At 45.4% G+C, this 25,631-nt stretch overlaps 1 protein-coding gene across 5 annotated transcripts in view; it reads right to left on the reverse strand.

Moving 5' to 3' along the window:
- LOC121076669 (limbic system associated membrane protein) overlaps positions 1-25,631 on the reverse strand; it is a 958,116-nt gene that overhangs the window by 125,822 nt on the left and 806,663 nt on the right. For all 5 annotated transcript variants that reach the window (XM_040571198.1, XM_040571206.1, XM_040571190.1 and 2 more), the window contains one exon: positions 24,022-24,254. In XM_040571198.1, the coding sequence (XP_040427132.1) occupies positions 24,022-24,254 (233 nt within the window). The remainder of the gene's footprint in view (positions 1-24,021; positions 24,255-25,631) is intronic.

Consider the following 25,631-nt stretch of genomic DNA (forward strand, 5'->3'; position numbering starts at 1 on the left):
TCAGACAAAGGTCACAAAGAGAAGAGCTAGAAGTCCACTGCTTATTTTTATAGGTCACTGCAAGTCATGCATTTCCACTTCATGCACAAGGTACTAGACTTCCTGGTCAACTCTACGCATTAAATATAGGTCTTGTCTTCAAAACTGCATTCAGTACCAAGGGTAGACCAACTAAGCATTAGCTGCTAGGAAGATGGTCCGCATGTGGCAGTGAATGTAGGGAAAGACCAACAGTCGTTCCTACTTACCCCTAATCTCTGTGAACACCTCGGTATTTCACTTCCAAACAACATTGCTCATTTTGGGCCTGCAACTGAATTTGTTTGACAAGCAACATGAGAAACCTGTTCGATTAAAAACAAAGGCAACATTTCTACTTGGCATCCATGATAATCTAACACCAGCTTTACCATGAGGTCTTGGAACAGAAAGACTTCTATCCCAGGACACAAAGCTACAAAGAAGCACACCTCTTGGCAGCAGATCTTCTGGTGCCCGAGAAATGCGTAAGCTTCATTTCAGGATCTGTGTCCTCCACTTCCCAATGCCTCTGAGAACCCTTCCCTACATTGGGTGAGCCCTAGCCATGGTTTCACACAACAACAAGCCTACGTGTGCCATAGACTGTTTTGAACTCTCCACAAGATGCTGCTCCACAAGTCGTTGATCCTGTAAAACTAATTTGCTTTTCCTGCAAAGCAGGCAAACACATGAAAAACGCCAGGATCGTTTAGCTGCCTCCGACGTGCCGGCTGTACCCATGCTGTGAGGTTCTGGAGAAGCATGTACCTCTCCTTTCAGAGAGCAGCTGCTGTTTGCCTGCAGCTGGTGGAGCCAGCTCCATCTGGAGACCAGATCAGAACCCATTAAGCACAGAGGTAGACTGCTTGGAAATGGAGTGTACAAGGCAGGGAAGCAGGCTAAGGCTTGGCTGCAGAATTTCACCTTTTGTAAAGAAAGGAAAAAAAAAAAAAAGAAACAACCCACACAGCCTATTGAGCAATTCCTCCTGCATAGCCTCTCCAGTCTAATTGATTTGGACACCACAGCTAATTTTTGCTCAGACATCTGTTAGCACACATTAACGCATGTCATTAGACAGGGAAGCACAGATTAGATGGAGGGGCAGATCTCAAAGGCCTTAGTTTGGGATGCTGGAACAAGCGAGAGAAGGGACGAGAAGAAGATGTTTGTACAGGGCTGGAATAGTTGAAAGGAGCTTGGAGTGAAGGGAAAGGATTTGGCTGGCTCAGAGCCCTCCCACCAAACAGTTGCATATGTTCCACATGCTTACCCATGCAACAAGCACGCCCCTCTCATTTACAGACATACCACAGAGGTCCTGGTCCTCACCAGCACACAGGAAACAAAGCCAGAGCTCCCACGAGCAACCCTAAAGTGTACTCTTCCATGTTCTTGCAGTTTGCAGCTGCTCTGGTTATGACTAGAGGTCTCAGAGATAAAAGAATGGGACAACAGAAAAAGAAAATTACCTTCTTTTTTTTTTTTTTCTTCCCTCATATCACTCCAGCACGGTGTCAGATTGCCCTGGATATATTCTCCATTTAAAGCTTTAGAGATCTGATGAGTCTTTCCTCCAGAGAAAGCAGAGCTATATGAAAGGTGCTGGCTAGGACCATGAGACAGAAGGGAGAAAGCAGGACATCAGCAAAGCCAATAACCAACAGTTACAACCTTCCTCGAGGCTGTTTGACAGCCTAAAAGCGGCTGCAGTTCATTTTACCACCCTTGACACTATAACTGGCCGGAGAGCTGATAATTTCAGTCTGGCTAGGACTGAGCGCACACCAGAACTACCACTTGAAACAGCCTCATTTGTCTGCTGGTAAGAAAGCATCTTTTCCTTTGACACAGCTATTTCTTTTTCGGGAACAATGCGAACCCTCTGCCTACTGGCACTGCAGCAACATGGAGGCATGTGCTCAAATCCAAATCCAGCCTGCACAAGCAATTCCCCGGCTGAAATCCCACAACGCAACATTCCTGTCAGGAGCGGCTGCCGCTGCAGTCAGCACAGGCTCTGCACCATACGGGGTGCTATGGCTCTGCTGGCAGCACGCCCTTGCTACGGGGTTCTCTACATAACTTGGGAAGGCATTGCGAGCGATAGCTGTTTATGTATGAGGAAGTAAAGGTAAAGATGAAGGGCATAATACAAGTTTATCTGAGCATATTTCTGTTTTCCCATAGCTTTCCCGTTAAAGGTGGAGTAGCTGTGTTGATTTGCTCAAGACTGAAGAAGGGCTGAGCTCACTCATTCTTTCAGGCTTTTGCTCCATGAAAGTACTAAAGGAGCATTTCTTTCTTTGTGGGTCATACTTTGCACAAAGCATACAGGAGCCCTAATAGCCTTGAGGCCTTTATTCCTCCAATTGTGGTGGAAATTAGCCAACAAACATCCAGGTTCAGAAGACTGACAGTCACCATGACCATGCAATATTCATTTCCTTTAAAAACAAGCCAAAAGTTGATAGAATGGCCTTGTTTTACTGTGACAGACCATGCGGGAGGGAGGGAGAGGCAGAATTTGTCAACTGAAACTGCACTGCTGGAGTGAAGAGGTCAACATCTATTATAGGGATGATAGAGATGAAGGTAAGCTTGTCAGTCACAGGGTGAAAAATGAAGCCCCTGCCTCCCATCTAGCATACAGTACTTCTGCATGGTCACAGGGAGTGTCATCCTCTGTTCCCTTGCACTGTTTTTGCTTTGGCATAGCTCATCTGACTCCAGCAAAGTTGCTCCCACACCTTCCCAGGGATCGTGCTCTGCCTGACTTTGACAAGCATGTCACTTCCAATTCAGAGAAGGACTGATGCATAAATGTCTGCACAGCCCTCCACAAAATCAGTCTTGTTCAAGCATCTGCCAGCTGAGAAACTCCAGCCTGATCACTGTGGTAGCAAGCAGGGAAAATAAAACAGATATCCCCACCCCAAATGTGTGACTCCCTGGAAAATACTAGCCAAACAGGCCACCAAACTGCTGCAAAAGCACCCTGGTTTTGATCCTCTGCTGGGGACAGGGCTGGAGACAGGTCCTGGAGGGAGGTGCTCCATGCTGGGAGTACCTCAGGGCGGACTGTGGCTGTCAGGGACCCACCGTTGAGGAGGGACACCCCAAGGGAGGAAGGAGAAGGGGAAAAGAGAGAGCAAGAAACCAGGAGTGACAGCAAGAAACCATCACATATTGACCCATCGTCCTGCCCAAGGGACTGACAGGGACAGAGCATAATACATAGCCAAAACAAGGAGAGAGGGTGCCGAGCAGGGGAGAGGTGTTGGAATGAAGCTGAGCCTGGGGAAGGGCTGGGGGAAGGGTTTCGCTTCACTGCTTCTCTTCATTTCTCAGTAGCTGAATCAGTAATTAGAAGTCTGTGTTAATTGGCAATGAATTAAATTAAGTGAATTTCCTGAGTCTAGACAGTTTTGCCCAAGCCAGCCCCCAGGCTGGTCTCCAAGAACCAGTCCGTACCAATAAGAGGAAACTCCACAGCTGCCTGAAGAACAGCAAGACGATGACGTTAGTAAAAGTCTGGGGTTTGTTCCTCCCCTTACATTATCTACTTGGACGCCATGGCTACTGAAGTCTATGAAGTCCCTCACAGAAGGGAACTGAAAACGTGGATTGTTTTAGTCTGGGCCAGAGGCATCCTTTATTCTATTGTGTGTCTTCCCACAGTCTTACCGCATGGGCTTCATTATTAGTGTGTATCAAGGACTACAAAGCATGCTGCAAACATCATCTGTTCAAGACCTGTAATTCCTGCACTGGTGAAACACATAATTATAATTCTAAATATATCCATGGAGAAATTCACACATTAGTGAGGTAGAGTGGGGGAAGTGACTTACTATGGGCAATAGGAACGAGTCAGACACTAGGAAAGGTACCCAGGAGCAACCCCCCCCATCTTGTACTCTGGGAGAAAGGGAAAAAAAAGAAACAAATAAACATAAAAGATGGACAATGGGAAGAGAGAGAAGGAAACGGGAGAAAAAAATGCAAGACAGAGAAGGAGAGAGCACACAGGGTGAGGAAAGCTGTCAGTGAAAAAAAGGGCTGCTTGAGTGCATACCGAGCAAGAAATGGAAGTGACAGTCTGAGCTGCAGAGCAAAAATGCCCCAAACTAAATTGGAAATAGCCAGAGTTTCCTACCATGACTTCCACGGTATAAAACATGTTGCATTTGGGATGCTTGTAGAGGAGGCAGGAATTCCTCTGACACTCGCATGCCTCGGGGCTTCCCTGAAGGGCAGGTTTCCATTGGCTTGAGAGAGTTTGGGACAGTTGGATAAGATGTCGTGAACAAGGCTTGCAGCATTTAATCTCTATTCGAAAGCAACAATTTACTCACCCACTACCAGTTGCCAGGCACCGGGGCTCAATTACTTGGGAGAATTTACCAGAAGGAGCGTCCATACATTATCGCAGCAAACAAGTCAGCGTGACTTCGTTCAAGGGTATCATCCACCCTGGAACCTATTTCACATCTCGTTGGTTAGCTGAGTGAGAACTCATTGCACACACTCCCTTGTTTTTCTCTCTGGGTGTATGGTGGAGGAAGACCCCAATTCATTAAAGGAAACAGAGCGAGGTAAAGAGCTGAGCCTCTCCTTGTTACTCCCCTCTGGAAAGGCAAATTCCTACGTAGCCAGGAGTCTTATAGTGTGTGTTTGCATAGCAGGAGCAGACAAAGCACTCCCCCAAACTGCTCACTTTTCCTCAGTGTCTCCAGCTTTAAGGCATGCCAGTGACTTCGTAAGATCTCCTAGGTAATCTACTGTGATAACATGGGATCACTTAGAACTTGCAAGGCTCCTGCAAGGCTCATGTCCCCCCATTCATGGCACGGGACTGGACCTAGATACCCCTAGTAGGTACCAAATATTCGAGCACCCTTCCTCGCTGCTCCAGAGGAGAGCAAAGCCTCCTTTCCCTGTCCCCTCGGAGATGAGGCAACGCTTGCCCACAGCCTCCATGACAGGCCGGGCTGTCTGTCTGCCAGAGGAGGTAGCCACGAGGCAGACCAGAGATAACGCCTTTCCCTCCACCGTGTCTGCGGTGAGGAGAGCCCTACCTCACCTTCACGCTTGAGGAGAAGGCAACCCAAGGTGATAGGAAGACAAAGGCAGCTGGGAGCCAGCTGTGCGCGCTGCTCTCCTGGCCAACCTGGGTAGCTCTTCTCCAAATCCCACAGCTCACAGCAGGCGGTGTGCAGCCATTATGAGACACATTATGTAGTGATGCCTTCGGGCACAGGAACTCTGCCAACAACTAGCTACTTGCTCTGGAGGAACAGGGAGAAAGTAACTTCTTTTTCTTTTTCCTTTTTCACCCTGTGGATGAGGGGCAACCTATTTTATTAACCTATTTAAAGGATTTGAATCTGCTGCCTGTCGCAGTATTTGAATATCTTCCACAACAGTCAACAATAACGTAGAAGTCCCCAACAGTCTTTGTGGGGCCTTGGATACTTCATTAGGGCAAGCCCAACACAAAGAGAGATTTATTTCCTTCTGTTCATGTTACTGGTTTACAAGGTGTATGAGATCAAAACCAAATATGCGTGTTGCCCTTTGCATCCCAAACAAGGAATAAAATCCTGTCAGATAGTCCATTCTCAAAGAATTAGGAAACAGAACTATGGAGTCTCATATTGTCAAAACTCAGAAAATCTGGCCTTACGAAAAACAATCTCCTAGGGAAATGAAATCATGCTGGAGGAGCTTCACCTGGGGAGCTATCTTCCTGGGCGTTACTCAGACTTACTGTTGACACTACACTATGACAGAGTTAAGGGTTTGGCTGGACATTTGAGATGCACCTTTTCTCTTGGCTGTTGTCTGCTGAGAGCTCTATGGGCTCAAGCAAGAAGTCCTGCTTCTTACATAAACAGCCCAAACCCATTTAAACTCAAACACAGAATTACTATCCCCATTTCCACCCTAACCTTCAGCAATGTAATGGTCAAACCTTGAGTCAAATCCCAACAGTATGCCAGACTCCCTTCCCTGTGGTGAATGTGCAGTGGGAGAGCAGAAGAACTCTTGCAAGCAGATAGCAAAACAGGAAGATACTCCTAATAATTCCTAATAATAAATGATGCAAGCAACCCCTCTAGGCAATGTTCCCTCTTACGCATAAACCAGAAGAGGTATTGTTAGTGTTTATCCAAAGAAGGACTAGGAGGCCCAGGAGCATCTGAGTAGTGATAGACTATAATGAGGGAGGAAATGTTTTGTCTCAGGTTATTGGTAACCTTTAATGTGGGGCCTAGTCTCCTCCTGCTTACAAAAACATAACCTTATTTACTATCCTAGAGACAATCAGAATCAGGCTGTGTGTAGAGACATCCTGATTAGACACAGTTTCTGAAGGACACAAATAGATGCGCCACTTACATATCAAGTGTAAGCTGGTATGGGTGGTGGTGAGAATTCACCTCAGTTAATTTACTCTCCTAAAATAATATATTTAATATAAGTGCTTCTTTTTTTTTTTTTTTCAAACTTAGCCCTACAGTCAATGGAGAAAGAGAGAGAGACAGAGAGAGATTTTGAGGGCAATTTATTCCAAGCATTTCCAATTAAAATATCTTAGATTAGATACCTATTAGAAGTATGCAGTTCAGTAAGCTAAGTCCCACCCAAAATTGGCTCAGTCACAAAGCTTGAACTGGCAATACGTTGAAGATGACCATGGCAGTGCCCTCACCAGGAGGGCACAGTCCCACAGGATCTGAATAGGGTAGGCAAAGCCAGGTGCTGGTAACAGGGTCCGTAACAGTCCCATGATGAGATGATAGACCAGGTCCAGATGCCACAGAGGGAGACAAGGCTGGAGACAAGACAGTAGATAAACTAACCCATCACACAGGTTCAAGATCTATCCAAGAAATGGTACCAGAGACATGGCTGGAGACAGGTACACCTAACACGCAGACCCAGGACTGAGCTTATACAGGGCCCCTGTCCAGAGGAGAGGTGGACATCCCCAGTGAGATTGGTCGAGGTGATTATGGCCTGATAGTGCACTCAGGGGCCTGGCAGACAACGCACCTCCTGACGAAGTAAAAGCAGCTCCCAGTAGGGAGGAAGATGGAGAAACTGTCCAGAAAACTAACCTGAGCACATGACATCTCCAACACTTGCCAGTGTCAAGTTGTTTGTTAAAAATATCCAGTGGGGATGCATTAGTTAAACTAATGTGTTTCCTCACCAAAATAGAGTCACTGCAAGTCACAAGCATTCTGTATGCAGAATGACTAATTGGAACAAGCTGTGCAGGTTTTTTTAATTATTTTTTATTTTTTTAACTTAAACCATCTCCTTTATGCCCAACATCTGCCCAATACCTAATGACACAGTTTATATTTTCATTGAGGATTCAGCATCCTGGCAAAAAAAGAGAAAGCTTTATGAGTCTTCACTCTAAGTCAATTAGAATTTAAATGTAGGTCGAATGCCAGGGAGAAGAATGGGACCTGCAGCAATTCAGATCTCAGATGTTCACATACTCTAGAGACGGAAGAATCATTTGCACACTTATTCTATCTTCCAGAGCTGGGGGCATTCAGAAAGGCAGGTTTGTTCTCTGCTGCATATCTAATAGTGTTTTGGCCAACTAGTCTTAGAAGTTTCTGGGAAATGACTCTTCTACCTTTGTCCTTGGGAGGCTATTTCACAGCTGAATACATCCCATTCCTGATCTGCCCTTGTTAGTCCTAGCTGTGACCTCCATACTGAACTACACAACTTCTTTAAATACTTGGTGACTCTGTTAGTTGTTTTGCAGGGTGTTTTTGCACCTAGATCAAATCCAGCACACCACAGCACTAGCCTGGAATACATCAGGAGCGACTTCTGTGAAGTCAGTGATGTTGCATTAGTATAAATCAGTTATCAAATGCTACATCTGCCACTTCATTATCAGTTAGCCAGGATCCGTATATCTCCTTCTTTGATTTTAGCATATTTCTTTTTGCAGTTCACTACAATTCTTGCATTGATCCACCTTGCTGGACTCCAAATAGGAGGAGGCCACTGAAGGAAGAATGGACAAAATGCAATCACTCAGTGTGACCAAAAGCTCCTGGAGAGGTCTGGCAAGTCACAAGGTTACTGTTCACTTCAATTAAATACTTATGTGCACTAGCACAGACATGTGCATGCACACATATAAGTTATCCACTATCAGAAATATCACTTCTAGTTCTAAACTATTTTCACCTCCCCTCCCCCCGTCCCTCCACTCCCTCTGCTGCTCATTAAAACTCATCTCTCCCGCCTACAATGGTGAAAAGTCAGCAGGCTGTCCAGGTAGCATTAGCTAATGGGAACTGACAGCCTGCCACCATTTTCCGAAGGCTTGTATTTTTGATATAAGCCTGTCTTCCAGCCTGACTAATTCCATGGGAGACTTTCATCATGGGAAGACTGACCTCGGGCAGGAGACATTTTGTGTCACTGTGAACAACTGAAATGAAGACACAATGGGAATGGCAAGAACTCTCTAGCAGCAAAAGGCAGGGAGAAGAAAACTGATGTACAACAAGAATACTTGCTTAACCATGGCAGGCAACTCAGTGATTGGTTCTCTAATGAACAAATTCACTGGAGAACCTGAACTGTGAAATACTTTGAGACTCTGTGAAAAGCAACCTTAACTGATGATAAACTAAAATATCAGACAAGTTATGAGAAGCATTTTCCCACTGATTTACAGCACTCCGGATCCAATTAAAGAATTCCTCCTTCCCTCTGCTAGCTAGTGCCTCTGGAGGTTTGTAGGCTGTTTCACAATGACTTACGGAGACAGAGTCCAGAATATCACTGTACTCAGGTTTTGGCACAGTAATTTTTACTACATTTTATCGTAGAGATGTGGAAGTAAAAAAAAGTTAAAATATTCACAGCATGGTTACCACTCACACTTACAGAAAGTAAACAATGCTGTTACTGTTGGCTTTTCCCTGCTGAGGGGCTGTGTCTGACAGGAGCTTTAGTCTGGAAGACTCCCTGTCCTCTTTCTTTCCCAAGCACAACATCCCTGGCTGAAGTATGTTTCTCAAGATCCACTTGAACCTCCTCTCCAGCTGAATGGTAGATCCATCCCAAGAATCATGTTTTCTTCCCATTCAAGGCTGCTGAGTCTGCCACACAAAGAGAAAACTAGTCATCCAAAATCCTACGTTCCTTCTCTCTCTGTGTGGTGTCAATTGTGCCCCAGTTATGCCTTTCAAAAAACATCAGGTGACTCTGCTGTTAGCTCTGTAATACTGGGTTGGAAAGCTGAAGCTGTCATGGTACATTTTCCTAAGAGCATGAGACAGCTCTTTCCATTGGTCTGAGCTCCCACGTCCAAGACTGGCTAGTGGCTGAGTGTCACAGGTCAAGGAGGAACCGAAACTACAAAAATCTGAGAGGATTAGCATCCACAACTATTTCCTATTTCACATGTTCTGTTCATGTCACGCACAGTGGGTGCATTTTGTGACCCCTCTGGATCCTAAAGAAGTCTTTAACACCTAAAGCTTATGAATAGCCATACTACCATCCCTTATGGGGAGCTCCATGTCAAGAACTTCAATGAAAATGGATACAAGGTCTTTATTTCCCTTAACTTCTCTGCACAGATAGCCACTTCACTCCCACCTGAATGCACTTGCATTGCATTTAACGCTTCTGTTCTGAGGTCTTTCTCTACTCTAATTATTCTGCCTTTGCCTGTTGGATGCACTACGTTCCCAAGGAGCACAAGGTGCCTCATAGATGTGCTTCTAGCAGCTCCATACAACACTTTTACCCTTTTCCTCAAAGTGGATGGCACAGACAGTGGTCTTGGTTCGCCCTCGTTACTGGCAACCATGCAGTATAAGTCATCTGAGTTTACAACCTTTCATCAAGGTTAGGTGTTCGCTATTTTACTAGTGCACCAGGAGACATATAGGCCACATATATGGTGCATCAAAAAGCTGGATTTGCTTCCTTAAAGATGGCTATCACAGCCAGAATGGGCTGTAATTGTCTTTGAAGAGGCCAAGGGCCCTGTAACAGCGAGGAATGAGGCCTAACCAAGCGGCTGGGTAGAGCCGTAAAGCCCCAGTTCAAACTCATCCAATACTGAAGGAGGCCTATCTCTGGGACAGGGGTTTAAGCTCATCTTTAGATAGAGGAATTAGGGGTGGAGTAGGAGAGAATTTGTATTTTACTCAACACTGTTCACTCATCCCTACAACCATCTAGCATGCCCTAATTGCTTCAGTATGTCTCTGCAAAACAGAAATCGAGAGTGACTTGGTAAGAGGCATGCAAAGACACAGATCTAAGATGTACACAGAAGCAGTCGTCCAATAATGATGACCAGCTGTCACAGGCAGCAAAATGCTCCTGGCAGTTGGCACTGGTGAATTTTCAACTACCCGCTGGTCACTGCTACCCCATTAATCATGGGCACTTTGCCCAGCCTACATTCCTGAACAGCTTTTTCCTTTCTCTTCCCCTCCTCCTCCTCCTCCTCACAGACTTCTAACACAGTTAATAAAAAATTTATCAGGGCAATGAAATAAACAGCAATTTGATTTGATCTGGGAGCCAAAGAGAGGAGAGTTTCTGCTACTCAGGTACAGACTTGGGAGCTTCTGCAACTGCTGGCAGAAACGTGCCCACAAAACCAATAGGATTAGAAAAATGGAGATGAAGGGTGGGCTTTGTTTTCCATTTGTTTACTTGTTTTTAAGGGAGTGGAAAAGTCTGTCTGGGAGACCAGTCAGCAGTGTGCTCTTGAACCCCAGGAAGAAGAGAGTAACACTGTGAAATCCATTGGGAATAATGGGCTTTGTAGAACCACAGAGATGATACACAGCAGTCACTGCAGCTCCTAAGAACTGCAGATGCAAGTGACTAGGTATCTGGTGCTTCATTTTTCTCTCTTACATAGTTTTCCTTTCAGGAAGGAGAAAGAAGAGAGAAAGGAGCACTTGGGTCCATCACTACTGATGCCTTAAAGTAGTTCAAGGACTAGTGAGACAAGGGTAACACAAAATCCAGGAGAAAAATTGAGTAGCCTGGAATAGTGTGGGCTAGAGTAGGATTACTCATCTGGTTAAAAATTTAGTAAGTGCCTCAGGGCTTTCCTGGGCTTGTGGCTCAGGGAGCAGCAAGTGCAGAAATCTTTTTAGGGGAGTCCCTTACCCTCTGACTCAGTGAGAAGCAAAAGTATTCAGACACGGAGATGGCAACCTTCCACTGTGAGAGCTTGCACAAATTTATGGCAGGCTTCAAACAAGAGATTTGGAGGGGAATGCAGATGCTCGTTGTGAGGACAGGTAAATATATCAGGCAGTATAACCAAAAGCATTATCCAGTGTGGAAGAGATTACAGATTAAAAGAAAAGGTACTGTTACACTATTTAAAGTCACAAACTCCAGGTCATAGCAAGAGAAAGAGTCAAGACCAGCCAACTTTGCCAAGGAGACAGTGTTAGACTGTGGGAAAAGCCAGAGTCTCCAGAACTAGTCTCTTACACAGTATACTTATCTTTCCTGCACAGACAGGCAAGGTGGATTCAGGTCACCAAATTTTAGAGATCCAAAAGTTTGCTATGTAGATCTAAGTTAAATTTGCACTACTAACATTTAGATGTCTAAGATGATTAAGTGTGATGAATCTCACCTGTACTATACCACTTCAGTTTGCGTGACTGTGTCCGTACAGAAAAGAGCTGCAACCTTAGGAGAGTTACTATTAAAAAACTGAGTGACAGAGAAGTGTATCTCTGGACTTGGATTTTAGTCCTGCCTCTGATAGGACACCTGTGCAATTTATCTGGCAGAACCATGTACACACCCTGGATTTGTTAAGACGAGGTGAATCTTTTATGACCTTGAAAGGCTATGTCTTGCTGTCGATGGGGTTTTCTAGATTTTGCTCCAGAGAGCAAACCACAGTCTCTCAATTTTGCTCCAGTCCTTTGGAGAGCTGTGCATACAGACCTGAGTTCAGTCCCAGGCTCTCTTCTGGAATGACACAGTGCTTCCCTTCTCAGCTCCCCTCCCCATGCCAGGCACAGCTGACATGGACAGCCCCCTCCAGACAGGCAGACAGTGCCACGTTTGGCTCCCTGAACCTGGGAGAGCCCTCCAACACCAACTCCACAGGCCCCAGGCTTTCAAATTCTTCTATGCACTCTTGGCATCCTGTTATAACAACACCAGTCTGCCAGACTGCGTCCCAGCCTTCTCATCATTTCAGGCCCTTTGAAGCAGCAAACATAACAAATCAATCAACCAACCCATAAATAAGCATGTCTGAGGGCTTTGGGGGCAACACAGGGAACATGGAGGAGACCAGTCCTCCTTGCCAGTGGCTGGTGCGTTGTGGACAAGATCTATCTGCTCCAAAAGGTAGAACCACCAAGTAGCATGAACATGAGCTGGTCTATGCTATCTGGCCTGGAGTCCAGGGCTTGCTCAGATACTGCCCACAGAGGCAGCACAGGCCAAGCCAAGGCATCAGCCCCAATTGCAAAGATAGTCTACAGGCTTTGTACTCCTGTAAATATTCTCCTGGAACACAGTCAGACAACAAATCATGTGAAACATTCACAGTAGTGAAAAACGGTCACTGGCACCCTGTTAACACTCCCCTCAAACAGGTTAAGACGCTGGCAGCGAGAGAGCCAAGGTGCCTTGATTTGGACTGCCAAAAGCAGTGTTCTTACAAACTTTTGTTCTCAAGCTCTATCCAGTAGGTCAACAAACGGATTAATCTTTCAGATAAAATCGTGAATTGGGAGCTCCGTGTGTTAATAATCCCCAAGGTCATCACTGGAATTGTACAGTCGAGTCTGTTCTGTGGTTATTTGGGGAGATTTATCCTACTTTGCAAAGAATTTTTTCTTTGCATTCAAAGCATTAACATACCCAAAAGTCACATTCCCATCAGTCTAACAAGGGGACAATCATTTTGAAGAGACACTCCAGACTACAGCTGCTGCCGTGGCACCTGTGTGAGGGCGACAAGGAATTCATGCTTAGGATCTTGCTTCTTGGCTCCTCTCCCTTTGAAAGGCTCTTCACTCTGTGCGCTTTCCTCTGCCTGCCTGCATTGGCTTTTAACACATTAATGGATATACTCACCAACAGCAGAGCTGAGATCTCAGCCTCCCAGTTAACCCAACACGAGCAGATGTCTCACTTATTCTCTAAGTCTAAGTCTACCTTATGCTGGTCCTGACATACAACTTCTTCTGGTGACATAGTTCTGATCTCCTTGCAGACAATTTCATCAATGGATGCTGCAGCCAGCTTGTGATGATGGCCCTGCCAAGCAGAGCAATACTAACTTGTACCCAAGCCTAAATGCAGCTAGATGTCCCAAGCCCACCACATCGCCCATACTCTATGGATAGCTGAGCATCTGCATGATGAGACGCTGGGGAAACCAGCTCAGTGGTCGTGTGGCCTGAGCAGCATTAGCCGAGGGTACCCAAAGTTGAGTTGCCAGTACACTGAAGTCACCATGAGAGTCCCTTCTCCGCAAATTCAAAAGGAGTGTCTCCTTACCTTATTAAAGGCAAAAGGCTTTTCTTGTAGTGCTGACACAGAAGAATCAGAAAGGAAAAAAGAAGATAATAGGCTGCCAGAGGCCCAATTTATGCACCCCCAAATTAATGAGTCATTCCAATTAAATTATTTGCCCTAAATTAAAACTTATCACCAAAATCCAATTCTCATTTCATTAAAGAGGACCTCCCTAGTTATCTTTTTTTATTTTTTCTGCAAATATTTTTTTTAAAAGGTAACCTTCATGGAAGGGGAAGAAAAATGTAGTTATACTCTACTTTTCTGTTTGAAGAGTCCCTGAAAGTTTTATATTTTAAGGCTGTTTCCCATACCTACATGTGTCCACATAATAAATGAAGATATTCCTGGAAAAGTCTCTGGAAGACTGGAGAAGTACTATCAAGTAGACCATGTAGGGGAAATCAGATACGTGAAGATGGAGGGAATTTTAGAAGTAGCTTTCCCCAACCCTCAGCAGCCTCAGCCTTTTGGTATCAGAACTGTGAAAGCCCCATTTTGGGATTTCCGAAGGGTCCTCCAGCAAAAGCCAGGCAGACAAGCGATGGCACTCCCGATGCACCTTCTAGAAACAAAACGATCTCTTGATAGTATTCTCAGACTTCCACAAACAGCTAAAATTTCTCAAGCAGGGCTTAGTTCCTCCCACCACGGGTCTCCCCGCTGATAGCTTGAGCTGTGGCAGGCAGAGACCCAGCGCCACCGATGACAGCCTCCACGTGCTCCCTCAAATTGCCGAGGCAAACCTTTGTTTCTTCCCCAGGAACAACCCTGCTGCTTCCTTTGTGTTTCTAATCCACCACCTTTCTCCCATTTTCTGTGGCAGATTCATGCTTTTTAACCCAATATTTATTTTTTTAAAGACATTTTCAAAAGCTGTGGTTGGGTTTTGAGAAAGTGCTCCCTGTCTGAATACTCAGTAAATGGAAGCCATGTGTCTAAATATCTGTTTCTTTTTTGTCTATTTTGTTGTACGCACATTTGGCAAGTCCTTTTTTTTCCCCACTTAACTATCACATCTCAGGCTTTATTAAACCAAGCTGCTATTCTGTTATTTTGGAGGTTTTATTTTTTTCCCACGCAACCAACTAATGACATTTTAGCAGCTATACAGGAAATGTGATATTAAGTCATTATTTTCTCAGAATGTTTCTTCACTTTCTGGTGAGTAAGGAGCTGCTACCAGGGTAGTAATTCCAATATTTCTAAAGATAAAAAGAAGAGCTTGAGCACCGAAAAAGCCAACAAAATCCAAGCCCTGAAAACCTATTACTTAATAGAATTTATCATTTGTTGTTTTTGTGGAAAGCAGCTGGAGGCTTATCCTACAAGACATGGCTTGTACACACACCAGAAAGACGGCACATCTGCTGAGGAGTGAGATGATGGCCAGCAACTGGATAGAGACAAATAGTAGGAGCACAAGGTTTCAGCAGGATGGGTTGAGATCAATACGCACCACGCAGACAGAAGCATGTGGTAGGAAGACACAGCACAGGTACCATGCCTACCTGCCTTCCCTCACCCTTTAAATTCCCAAGTCAGCTCTAAAATGACAGTTTCATATTAAAAAGTCTATCACCTTGTTCTTTTTCCTGAAATGCCAATTTCTTTCCTTCTGTAATTATTGCATATTAAATACTAAAATGGAGAGCTTTTAAAGCAGGAAATAAATTTGTTTCTTTCTACAAGCCTGGATGTTGTTTCTGAACTGCTGGCTCAATTTAGGTTTATTTTACAATCTGTTTCTAGCCAATTCCAATTTCAGATGAAGTCTTGGCTCCAACGAAGCAAAATTCCCTTTAATTTCACTGGAATAAAGATTTTCATCCAGATCCTTATCCACTAACACACAGCTACAATGAGTGTAGACAGTAACACAGCAGCCAAAAACACAAAACCTGAGCTGGTGGACCCCAGGAATCTGGAATTTCAAGTGAATCCCATATGGAGCTTTGGGCACGGCAGTTTTGCAGCATCAACTCCACGGGCACCAGTGACATAAGAAAAGCAGGCAAAAGGAACACGCTGTTCCACAAACGCTGGAGTTAACAACGCCTGGTTTACCACCGTGTCCTAGGTCCTAATGTCTCATCTCTCGGACAACCTTCTGGGCTCTTGGCCAGTTTTAGTCAACGTGGCACAAGCCAGCTGGCACTAACGTGGCTCCAAACCAACCTGCAGCTACGCAGCCTTTTATGTGTCCTGTCGGTATGGGATTCAGTAGAATAGGAGCCACTAGTGAGAACTTCAGGGGCCACAGCTCTTCTCCAGGCAAGGTCTCAGTGGATATGAGGGGTGCTGGAGGTAACTGAGCAGAGGACTGCCAAGTGGAAGGACAGGCAAACAGCATACCCATTCAAACAAAACCCGATGTACTTCGTTTCCTCAGGAAGCCAAGCTACCTCCAGTATCTCTAGGATATAATAAAACGTCAGCTAAACAAACCACAAATCTGGCTAACCTCAACCTGGCAGTATTTCATTCAAATGAAAGTAAGAAAATAAAATGGACAGCAAAGCTATGGAAAAGGTTGATCGGAGACAGAGAAATGTGGAGCATAATTAACCTTAGCTTTCATCTGTATTGCAAGCAAAAAGACAAGCTGATCCAAAAATGTCTAGTGGAGACTAGCTATATATCTTCTCTTATTATCGTGGGTTAGAAATCCAAAGCTTTAGATCAGATCTTTCGAGATTTTTTTCTTCTTTTAAAAAGCCTTATTGCTCATCTTCAAGCTACTGAGCAGTTACAGGCCTGTTACATACAATGAATAATATATTAATTCCAGGTTATACCAGCACTTTTTCTCTGCAAAAAGATCTCAAGAGGATGTGGGGAAAAAATTGTTCACTTAACATTGACAAAGACAGTGGCCATTGTGGAGGGTGCAAGCAATGGGGATCTACAACTTCACTTAGGATGTCAATGGGACTACCCCCCGTAATGGGCAAATTGGGTCAAGTTTCAAGGCTTGCAACAGGTCAAGACAACTCTGTTGTGCTACCATGGCCGTTTCAGCCATGAGAGCAGGAACATGCTTGGCTTTAGGATTACCAGTCATTTGCACTTTCCCAAGGGTTAGCAGACTTGGTGACGGGACTAGGTTCTTGCTGTGTTTGGAGTGGAGAGCAAATATTGTCCCTACTCCACTGTCTAACAGTCCAGGCTAAGACATGGGGCAGCAGATTGAGACAATCAGACAAAGAGCTATCAAGGGGAAATCTTTCACAGTACTGCTCTGAATCTAGAATCAGCTGATCAGGCAAAATCACACTAAGTCAGCTGATACCGCTCTGAAGAGACCACTCAAGCCAAAATGATTTATATCTACAAGGAGCTGGATTATCATATCAAGACCCTTCCTCCCAGCCATAGGAAAGCATTCAGTGTATTTTACGCAATACTTTTTCCTCCAAAGTGAGTAAGCATTTTTTGAAGTATTCTGTTTTTGTCTCCTGCCTGCACCTGCAAAGCAAGCACCAAAATATTTCCCGAAAAAAACCTCCTGATTTATGCACTAAGAAGTGCTGAGAGCCAACCTATAAAACAGAGACAAAACCTACCCTGCACAGTAACATTCCAGCCCTGCCTACAGATAGGAAAACAGAAGTTAAGAGGCATCAGGACACTATGGGGAGGTCATAAAAATATTAGATGGGGCGCGGCAGGAAGTTCCTTGGTAAACTATGAAACACCAGGTGCAATTTCCTGCGATTTATGAGTTTGGGCAAAACAAACCAGCACAGAAAACCTAGAAAGATTGCCACCGATACCACTGTGTGCCTGAAATTCTAGAATTATTTTGCTGGTAGGAAATTACGGTCCACAATACCAGCAGAAGGGGGGTAGCAAGATCTACTGTGCTTCGGTTCCCCAAGATGATTCCCTGCTCTCTCAGCTTATTTTCCCCAACAAACTGATCTGCTGTCACTTCCTTCTGTGCACACTGGTCCTGCCTCTCCCAGCCCCTGTAGTAATCTGAATTTATCTCCTCCCTCCAATCTTTTCTTCTTCTCCCCCACCGCTCCCAGTAAAATGATCTTTTTTTTTCTCCCTCTCAGAAAATTCATACTCCCATGTTATCTCATTATTCTTTGCAACAGCATGCCAAATTCGCTGTCATTTTCCCACTGGGGCTATGTCCTGAAAAAGACAAAGTGGTCTGTGCTCGTTCTTACCTACTGCAGGCTCCCTGGAATTGAAAACACCACAGTGCTAGTGCTCGGAAAGATCCCTCCGAATTCTGGGCTCAGCGCCCACCGAGCAGGGAAGCAAACATATCTCTGGGAACAGCACCTGACTCCAACATCCTTATTGTTTGGCTAGCAAAGGAAAAATAGCTTCAGCTCTCTTCGAATTGCCCTGCTTCCAGCACCAGTCAAAGGGACGCAAAGGCCAGAAATGTCAGGGGAAGACGGGCTCCCACCATGGCTCTGCTGAGCTCAAAGACTGCTCTGGTCTCCAGCAACCCACTGACAGCCACCAACCCCATGTTCTGTCAGGGAATAAAGTGGAGGAGAATGACAGAAAGGGGTCTGGAAAGACTAAAAGGTGCATGGCACCACACAGACCGGCCACCCTGGGCTCCCCTCTGCAGTCACTGGAAGGGAGCTGACATTTCTGCGGGTCGTTTTGTCTGATGAAGTCTGGATGGCTCCCTCAGGTTGAGCTGGATTATGTCCTAGCTTCTCCTCACTAATGATAAAGGGAGTCCAAGGTGACTCACTCCGGTGGAAACACTTGGTCACACGAACCCCACTCTGGCTCACTGGCATAGGTCCAAGGCTGGTGTCCAGCAAAAATTTCATCCATCTGATATCTGACTCCAGGGTCCTATAAAAGATGCTGGTGTGCCTTGCTCCAGTTCTGTTCAGAAACTCTTCCCACAGCCCCAATGTCTGAGGCAGAATTTTCCCCTGTCATCATCCTCAGCAGGGAGGGCAAGGGCTGAGGGGGTGGTGGAAAACCCCCTCCTTCCTCAGCCCCAGACCTGGATCCTACAAGGGGCAGTACTTACATGAGGGAAGCCTGGCCAGCTTCTGCTACCCTTGTGGGCAAAGGATTTTGCTCTGCAGTGCTTCACCAGCACAAAGCCCTGTAATTTCAGGGGAGTGGGCAGAGAGGGGCAACAGCTAATCTACCGCATAGAGTTAATAACAAGTTTTCAATGGTTAAATCCCAGCAACAACAAATACATCTTTATACCACTTGGAAAGAATGAATGGTCAGTCTGCATCTTTGTAAGCAAGGAGCTCTACAAAGGCAATGCATAATGGAGCAGACTATGCCCTGTGGTTCTTTTCACACACTAATGCCTATCAGTTTGAAAGAAAACTGGGGGATTTGGCCTTTAGCTGCTATACATTGACTTGGAGTTTCTGATTAGGGCTGGGCAGTAAACAAGAATTCCCCTTTGTGAAAAATTGCTGCTGATGTTTCCAAATTTTGGTTTTGCTCTGCCAAAATGACAAAGCCCTTTTGATTTTTTTTTCATGAAATAAACATTAAAACAAGGGGGATCCCATATCCTTCGAACACTCAGTAACTAGAAATCATGAGAAATGTTAGCAAGGCTGCAGGAGTCCCAGAGGCTGAGCAAAAAGGTGTGTGCGAGTTCTCCCTATCTCAGCTGCAACCATTAGCTTTCAGATAGGCTGTGGTAATGCTATAGGTTTTTCTCTTCTCAGTTTTGACCAGAAAAAGCACCTCAGACCTGTAAAATCCTCCCGATTAAACTTTCAAAGCCAAAACAAGTGAAATGTTTTTGTTTCACTGAAAAGCTCCCGACCGCATCCATTCACAGCGATGCCTTGTTGTAAAGGCTCTTGACAGCAAAAACAGCAACCATCTGCTTGCTCCTAGCTGAGAGAGTTATTCCTTCAGCTTGAGTTGGACAGGACTAAGCCTTTATTGCCAAAACTTTTAAACCCCATGCCTGCTAATATCTCCGCGCTTTTATGCCTATGACCCTGATCAGTAAGAACTACAGGGATTTCTCCCCTGACATTTATGCCTGAGAAGGGCCTGAGGCTACAGCCCTAAAAGAACAAGGGCCCAAGATAACGCTGGGAAAGGGGCAGCCACCAGGTCCCCTTTACGACTCACTCTCCTGGAACAAGTTACTGAGCATACTGGAAGGAACGATTAAACATCCCATTTATAAACACCTAGAGGATAATAACACAGTAAAGGAAAAAATAACCAATGTACTTTTGGCAAGCATCTCTCTCGTCACCCCGACATCATTCCCTTTTTTTTTTTTTTTATAGGTTACGTGGCATAGTGGATGAAGAGCGAGCAGTATGTGACACATCTTGACTTCAGCAGGCCTGACAGCCTCCTGAACAAGCTAAGAAAATATGGTGAATGTTAAATCACCATCAGGACGCTTCAAAGAGCCGCAATCAACAGATTCCTGTCTGTCAGGATGGAGGTTTTAGTGGGCTGTTACCACAGTCCGCTTCTGTGCCCTGATCTCTTCGATACTTCAATTAACACCTCTGTGATGGAACAGGAAGAAGGCACCTGACTTGGGTCAGTGACACCAAGTCGGAGGCAGTGGCAAGCGCCTTGGAGACAAGGAGGATAAGAAAACCGAAGTGGTGGTCTCCATGGAGAAACCAACTAGAAGGAGTCCAACAGCAGCGAGCACAAAGCGCTGCACTCGGGAAGGGGGGAAAAATAACAATTAGTGCTCACCTGCACAAGTGGGGAATGAGCAGCAAGTCGGCTGTGCTGCAGACCAGTACCTGAGAGCTAGAGAGCAGCAGGGACTAAGTAAGAGAAAGCGATGAGGTGCTGTTATAAAAAAAGCTGAATCTCATCTTATTCTGGGGGTAGTTAAGCGAAGCATGATATGCAAAACATGGCTGTTACTTATTTGCCTTTTGGCTGCACAAATGAGTCTGAATTGGAACTCTTGCTTTGGTTTTGGACAGTACATTTAAGGAAACGTGTGGACAAACATATCAGGAGTGAACAAAATACAATGTAAGGGTTGGAAAATATGGCCTACAAGAAGCCAGCCTGTTAATCTAGACTGGAGAGGTCTAAGACACAAGGGTTCATGGGCAGGTGAGAGGTAGTTTTGAGGAGGAGTAGGATAAATTACCACCACGTATTGTGGAAGGACCAGAAATACTTGTTAACAAAATCAGTTTGGATGATATCCTAGTAAAAGCTTTCCAAGCGCAAAAAGCATGAATGAATGGCCAAACACTGGCTTTGCAGGTGCAGGGTCTCTTCAAAAAACACACCTTAGGGGCAGCCGACGTCTAGTTGATCTTGTCTCAGTGCATGGAGGAGGACCAGACCACCTCTTGTGGGTCTTTCCAGCTCTTTGCTCCTCTGACCAGACACCACCAGAAATATCTGGGGTAGTAAATGGAAAGAGTCTCTAGCCACCCCTACCCCAAAATGAGGCACCTGGGTCAGAAAGGCAGAAGATACGACCATGGTTATACTCCTCGACCTTTTGGTAACGAACGTCTACTTCTCCCAGCAGAGCTGACTTCGAATTTGAAAAGGGGGAAAGACAGATGAAGAGTACGGGATAACCCATCTCATGGCAATAGTTAGCAAGAGGACTTTTTCCACTCTTAGCCGGCTACTAGGGTGTGATCTTTTTGTCTGTGTCCTTTCAGTACTCATCTTTTAGACCTCTGCAGTATGGCCCAGCTGGGAGGGATCCCATCAGTGGCCATACATGCCTAAGCCAGAGGGGAGAGGGGATCAAGCAGCCTGCTGTGCAGAGACTGGGGCTGGCTGATGAGGCAGAGCTGGCTCTTCCCTCAGAAGTACCCAGGGACACGGGCATGCCCACCCGAGGGGTAACCCCTCTCCACCTGTGATACACTCCTGCAGCTCTGACCAGCAGAGTTCACTGAGCAGAGCTCGTCTCAGGGAAAGCCAATCTTCTGAAGGGAGGAAAGGATCTGCCCCCAAAATGCAATTCCATTAACCTGCAATGATCTGAACACAGGCAATCCTTAGGACACATCAAAGCCCATCTCTTTCGCCTGACACTGGCACTGTGTTTATGGAAGTGGCCTCCTCTACTTATAATGCACCAATCCAGTATCTACCTACCCGTTAGTCTCTGATACAGCTATCCCATTTGCTGGACACAGCTGAACACCCTGTTACTTAATCTTTCAGGAGCTGTGTTTTATTTATTTGAGTTTGGGATGCCCACAGCTTCACATAACTGTTGGTTTTAAATTTATGACATAAAAGAGTAGGAAATAAATTACATTAAATTAAAAAAAAATAAAAAAGCTTAGCACAACTCAGTATCTAATCTCTTTTCATTTGCACTAGTGACAGACTTTTTTCAGGCAAAAAACCTGCAAATCTGAGAATAATAATAATAATTGATATGAGAAAATTATACTGGGAGAGGAAAGGGAATATTTTGTAACTTATACTAGTTTCTAATAAATTAGTTTTATTAGTTAAGATTATTTCAAATGAATTATTTATTAGTTTTAAACTAATAAAAGCACAGATTAAAATGAGTCTAACTCTTCCAAACTGTAAAAGATTTCATATTTCTCCATTTCTTTTTCTTTTTCTTTTTTTTTTTTTAAACCAAACCAGATTTACTTTTAGAAAAAAAATCGAAGCTGTGTTAGAGTTTCGAGTTTCATCCAATTACAGCACTCTGGGACCTGGGGCTCTAGAAGAAAGCACGATATCGCAGCGGGTCTTTTGGTAAATCTGTGGCACACATCAAGCAATCCACAAACACCTTGTTTAGAGGCATCCAGAGTTTACGTGTGCCAGTACCTGAATTTTCTCATCCTCAGAAAGGTGGCAGTAGCTCAGAGCTGGACACACACACATGTAAGTGAAAGCTTGGCTAGAGAACTCAATTCTGCTGCTTAGGCCTGTATCTAATAGGCACAAATAAAATTAATAATACATATGCATGGCTCTAAAATACATTTGTACCTACATTTTCCTTGACAGGTAAATAGAAACTGCGTACAGTCAGACCTTACCAGCAAAAAGCTACCTGCACGGTTGCAGTTTTCAGTGAGGCTGGGTACACCCCCAGGGCCCTGCCAGTGCTTTTCATGCCGGATGTGTTTCCAAAACCCCTCAAACAAGCTGGGGGACCTGCTCTGCGTGCTGATGCTCACTGCTTCTCACGCTGCTGAAGGACGATTTTGAGAAAAAGGGCAGCCTTCATTTTCAGTGCGCTCCCATGTAAAGCATCACCTCTGACCACACATCCCAACTTTGCCTTGCAGATAAACACTCAACATCCTAGTCAGCCCTGAGCCTGCCAAGTAATGCCAGCAAGAGGAGAGTCCATTTGTGCATGCGTGCATGCATTTATATCCTCAGTGATTCAAACGTTTGCTGTGAGAAATAAAATTCGGAGCATTTTGGGTTACTAGACAGATCAGAAGAAACAACAAGCTCCAGTCTGAATGATAATAAAAAAGCTGAACATATCTGTAATATGCATTAAACACAGCCATACATTCCTATCTATTTAAGCTAATCTATAAATATTTTAGATAAATAGGCGGAGAGACAATTGCGTGAAGGAAAAAAAAATACACAAAGAGAGTAAACTGTTTTGTTTGGTATTCTGGTCTGGGCAGAACTGAACAAGCAAACTCCATAATGTCCTTAACAGTAATTGGTGAGCCCCTAGATACGTTTGCTCTCTATTATACCATGAATGCAGGCAGATAGATAGTACAATGTTGCTTTAGATTGCCAAGTTTCCAGTTTCCCTGTAACACACGCAGGAGGAGGGTAGCTAAAAATGGAAAGGGCAACATAAGGTAAGCAGCAGCTACCTCAGGTACCAGGTTTCACACATGCCTAGAGACAGTGCACCCTGCAAACCAATGGCCCAGCACAGAAAAACGTCCAGGAAAAACGAATTCCCCAGCCTGGCAAAGAGCTGACAATGGAGGGCTGAAAAGCACAACACTCTTGCTGACACAAAAGAAAAAAAAGAAAAGGAAAGAAAGGAAATCTGTGGAAAGAGGGGGCGAAGAAACCAGAGGGCTATCTGGGAAGACACGAGGCAAGCATATCGTTCTGACAAGTGTCATCATAAACAAATGTTTTCCCCTCAGCACCAGAATAACCAGAGCCAGGAGCTAGGTTTGCATTATGCTAGAATGTGCCTTGGCATCACTGGCATTCCCTGCTCTGTCTCTGTTTTGGGAAGGACAGGCTAACAGCAGAGTAAAGCCTTGCCATGCCGCAGCGGAAGGGGACAGTCCCGCTGGCTCCTGTTGTAACCTAAAGGGATTGCTCACTCCTGGCTGACATTGCAAGGTCTGCAGGCTACTGACTCCTTGGTTTCTCTAAGAAAGACACAAATCCCTCCACCCACTGTGTTCTTTCTTCTCTCTTTGCTCTCTTCTCAAGCGTGTTGCTTACCTTGCACAATCAAGTAAACCTGGGAAGTCTTGGGGTGATGCTGTGTCTGCACTGAACACGTATAGGACCCCTCATCGTAGACATCCACTTTCTGGATCCGCAGGCTGTACTCCAGGGGGTTTCTCTTCTCCAGCTCTACTCGAGGGTCCAGGGACCACTTGTCCTCTCCAGCAAAAATGATGCCGGAACGGTTTAACCAGGCCACCTTGGAGCTTCTGTCTTCTACATAACACCTGCAGAGGATAAGAAAGGGAGATTAACAGGGAGATTAGCAAACCTCTTCATCATCTCCATTTTGTCCCTTCCCTTTACCACATTGCTCAGAAACCCTGTAGTATACTTCAGCTTTGCCAGCAAACCACAGCAGCTCCTCACCATCACAGCCCCTTGGCCATGTGTTTCACAAGGATTTTCTGATGGGTTTCACGATCATTTGTGATTTGGGGTGACCGCGATTCCTGCTCTCACTTCCTTTTGTCTGTGGTCTATACCTGCACTGAAAATGACTTTGGAAGGCCACAGGAGATCCTTGTCACCAAATCCCTTCTAACCCTGGCAATGGGAAAGGCCAGAAGGAGTCCTTGCCATGCTTCCCCCCACCTTCCAAAGTTAAATATACAAGGGAGTTGCATTCCCAGCCCCCTGCCAGCCTGGAGGGCTCCAGCTTTGTAGCTCAGCGCACAGCTGCTCCATCCCTCAGTTTCAGCAGCACATGGGGAGGAACCTAAGGTGTTCCTTCGGTGAGGAGGAGACAGGAGGGAAGGAAAGGCAGCAAGCAACAGCAGGAAGAAGAGCAGCGGCAGGACCAGCGGCTGCCTTCGCCCCAGTTGCCCACTGTTGCAAAGGGGAGGACAGACCAACCCTCCTGCAACTGCATGGCAAGTCTTCTGCTCCTTGACAGAGAGGGGTGAAGGTGCTGTGAAGACAAACACATTTTTGGCCAAGGCACCACTTTCAAGCTCCAGAAGGTGCAGAAGGCCCAGAAGGTTTGCACAGAAGAAATGACATGCTGAAGAGGAGGCATGTTCTGCTCGCTTTTGGCTGAAGAAGACATGGGGACACAACTCCTGGCAGCTGTACCCACCAGGGCCAGGCTCAGACAGGCTGACAGGGCTTTTCCTGCAGCAGCCTATGCTGTGTTTGTTCTGCAGAAAAAGAGGGAAGTTTAGCCACCACAGCTGTCCCTCCTTCACCTCTCAGAGTTCTGCCCACAGCCTGCTGGCATCCAAATAACCCAGCACCTCTCCCCAGCACAATTCAGGCATGTGTTGCATTTGAGAGAGAACAGAGAGAGGATAAAGATTATCGCGTCGAGATAAGGCAAATATTTGACAGTAGGCTTTTACACAGCCTCTTAGCACAGGGCAGACATTTTCCAAGTTCCTCTGCTTGAATGCATTTCATTCACGCCATGCCACAGCTGCTGTCCCGTGCAATGTGACCCCCACCAGTACGGCCGACACCTCCCACCCGCTCCCCCAAAGGCATGCCCACGGATGCTCTCCAAGTTGCTCCGGGGTTACTTGTAGGCTGGAGGAAAGCCAGGCTGTGTGGGAGGAGATGAGAGGCTCACCAAGCTGCTGGCCAGGTGGAAGCAGGTCTGTCTGACC

This window comes from Cygnus olor, chromosome 1 (genome assembly GCF_009769625.2).
Source record: "Cygnus olor isolate bCygOlo1 chromosome 1, bCygOlo1.pri.v2, whole genome shotgun sequence".
Classification (NCBI taxonomy): domain Eukaryota; kingdom Metazoa; phylum Chordata; class Aves; order Anseriformes; family Anatidae; genus Cygnus; species Cygnus olor.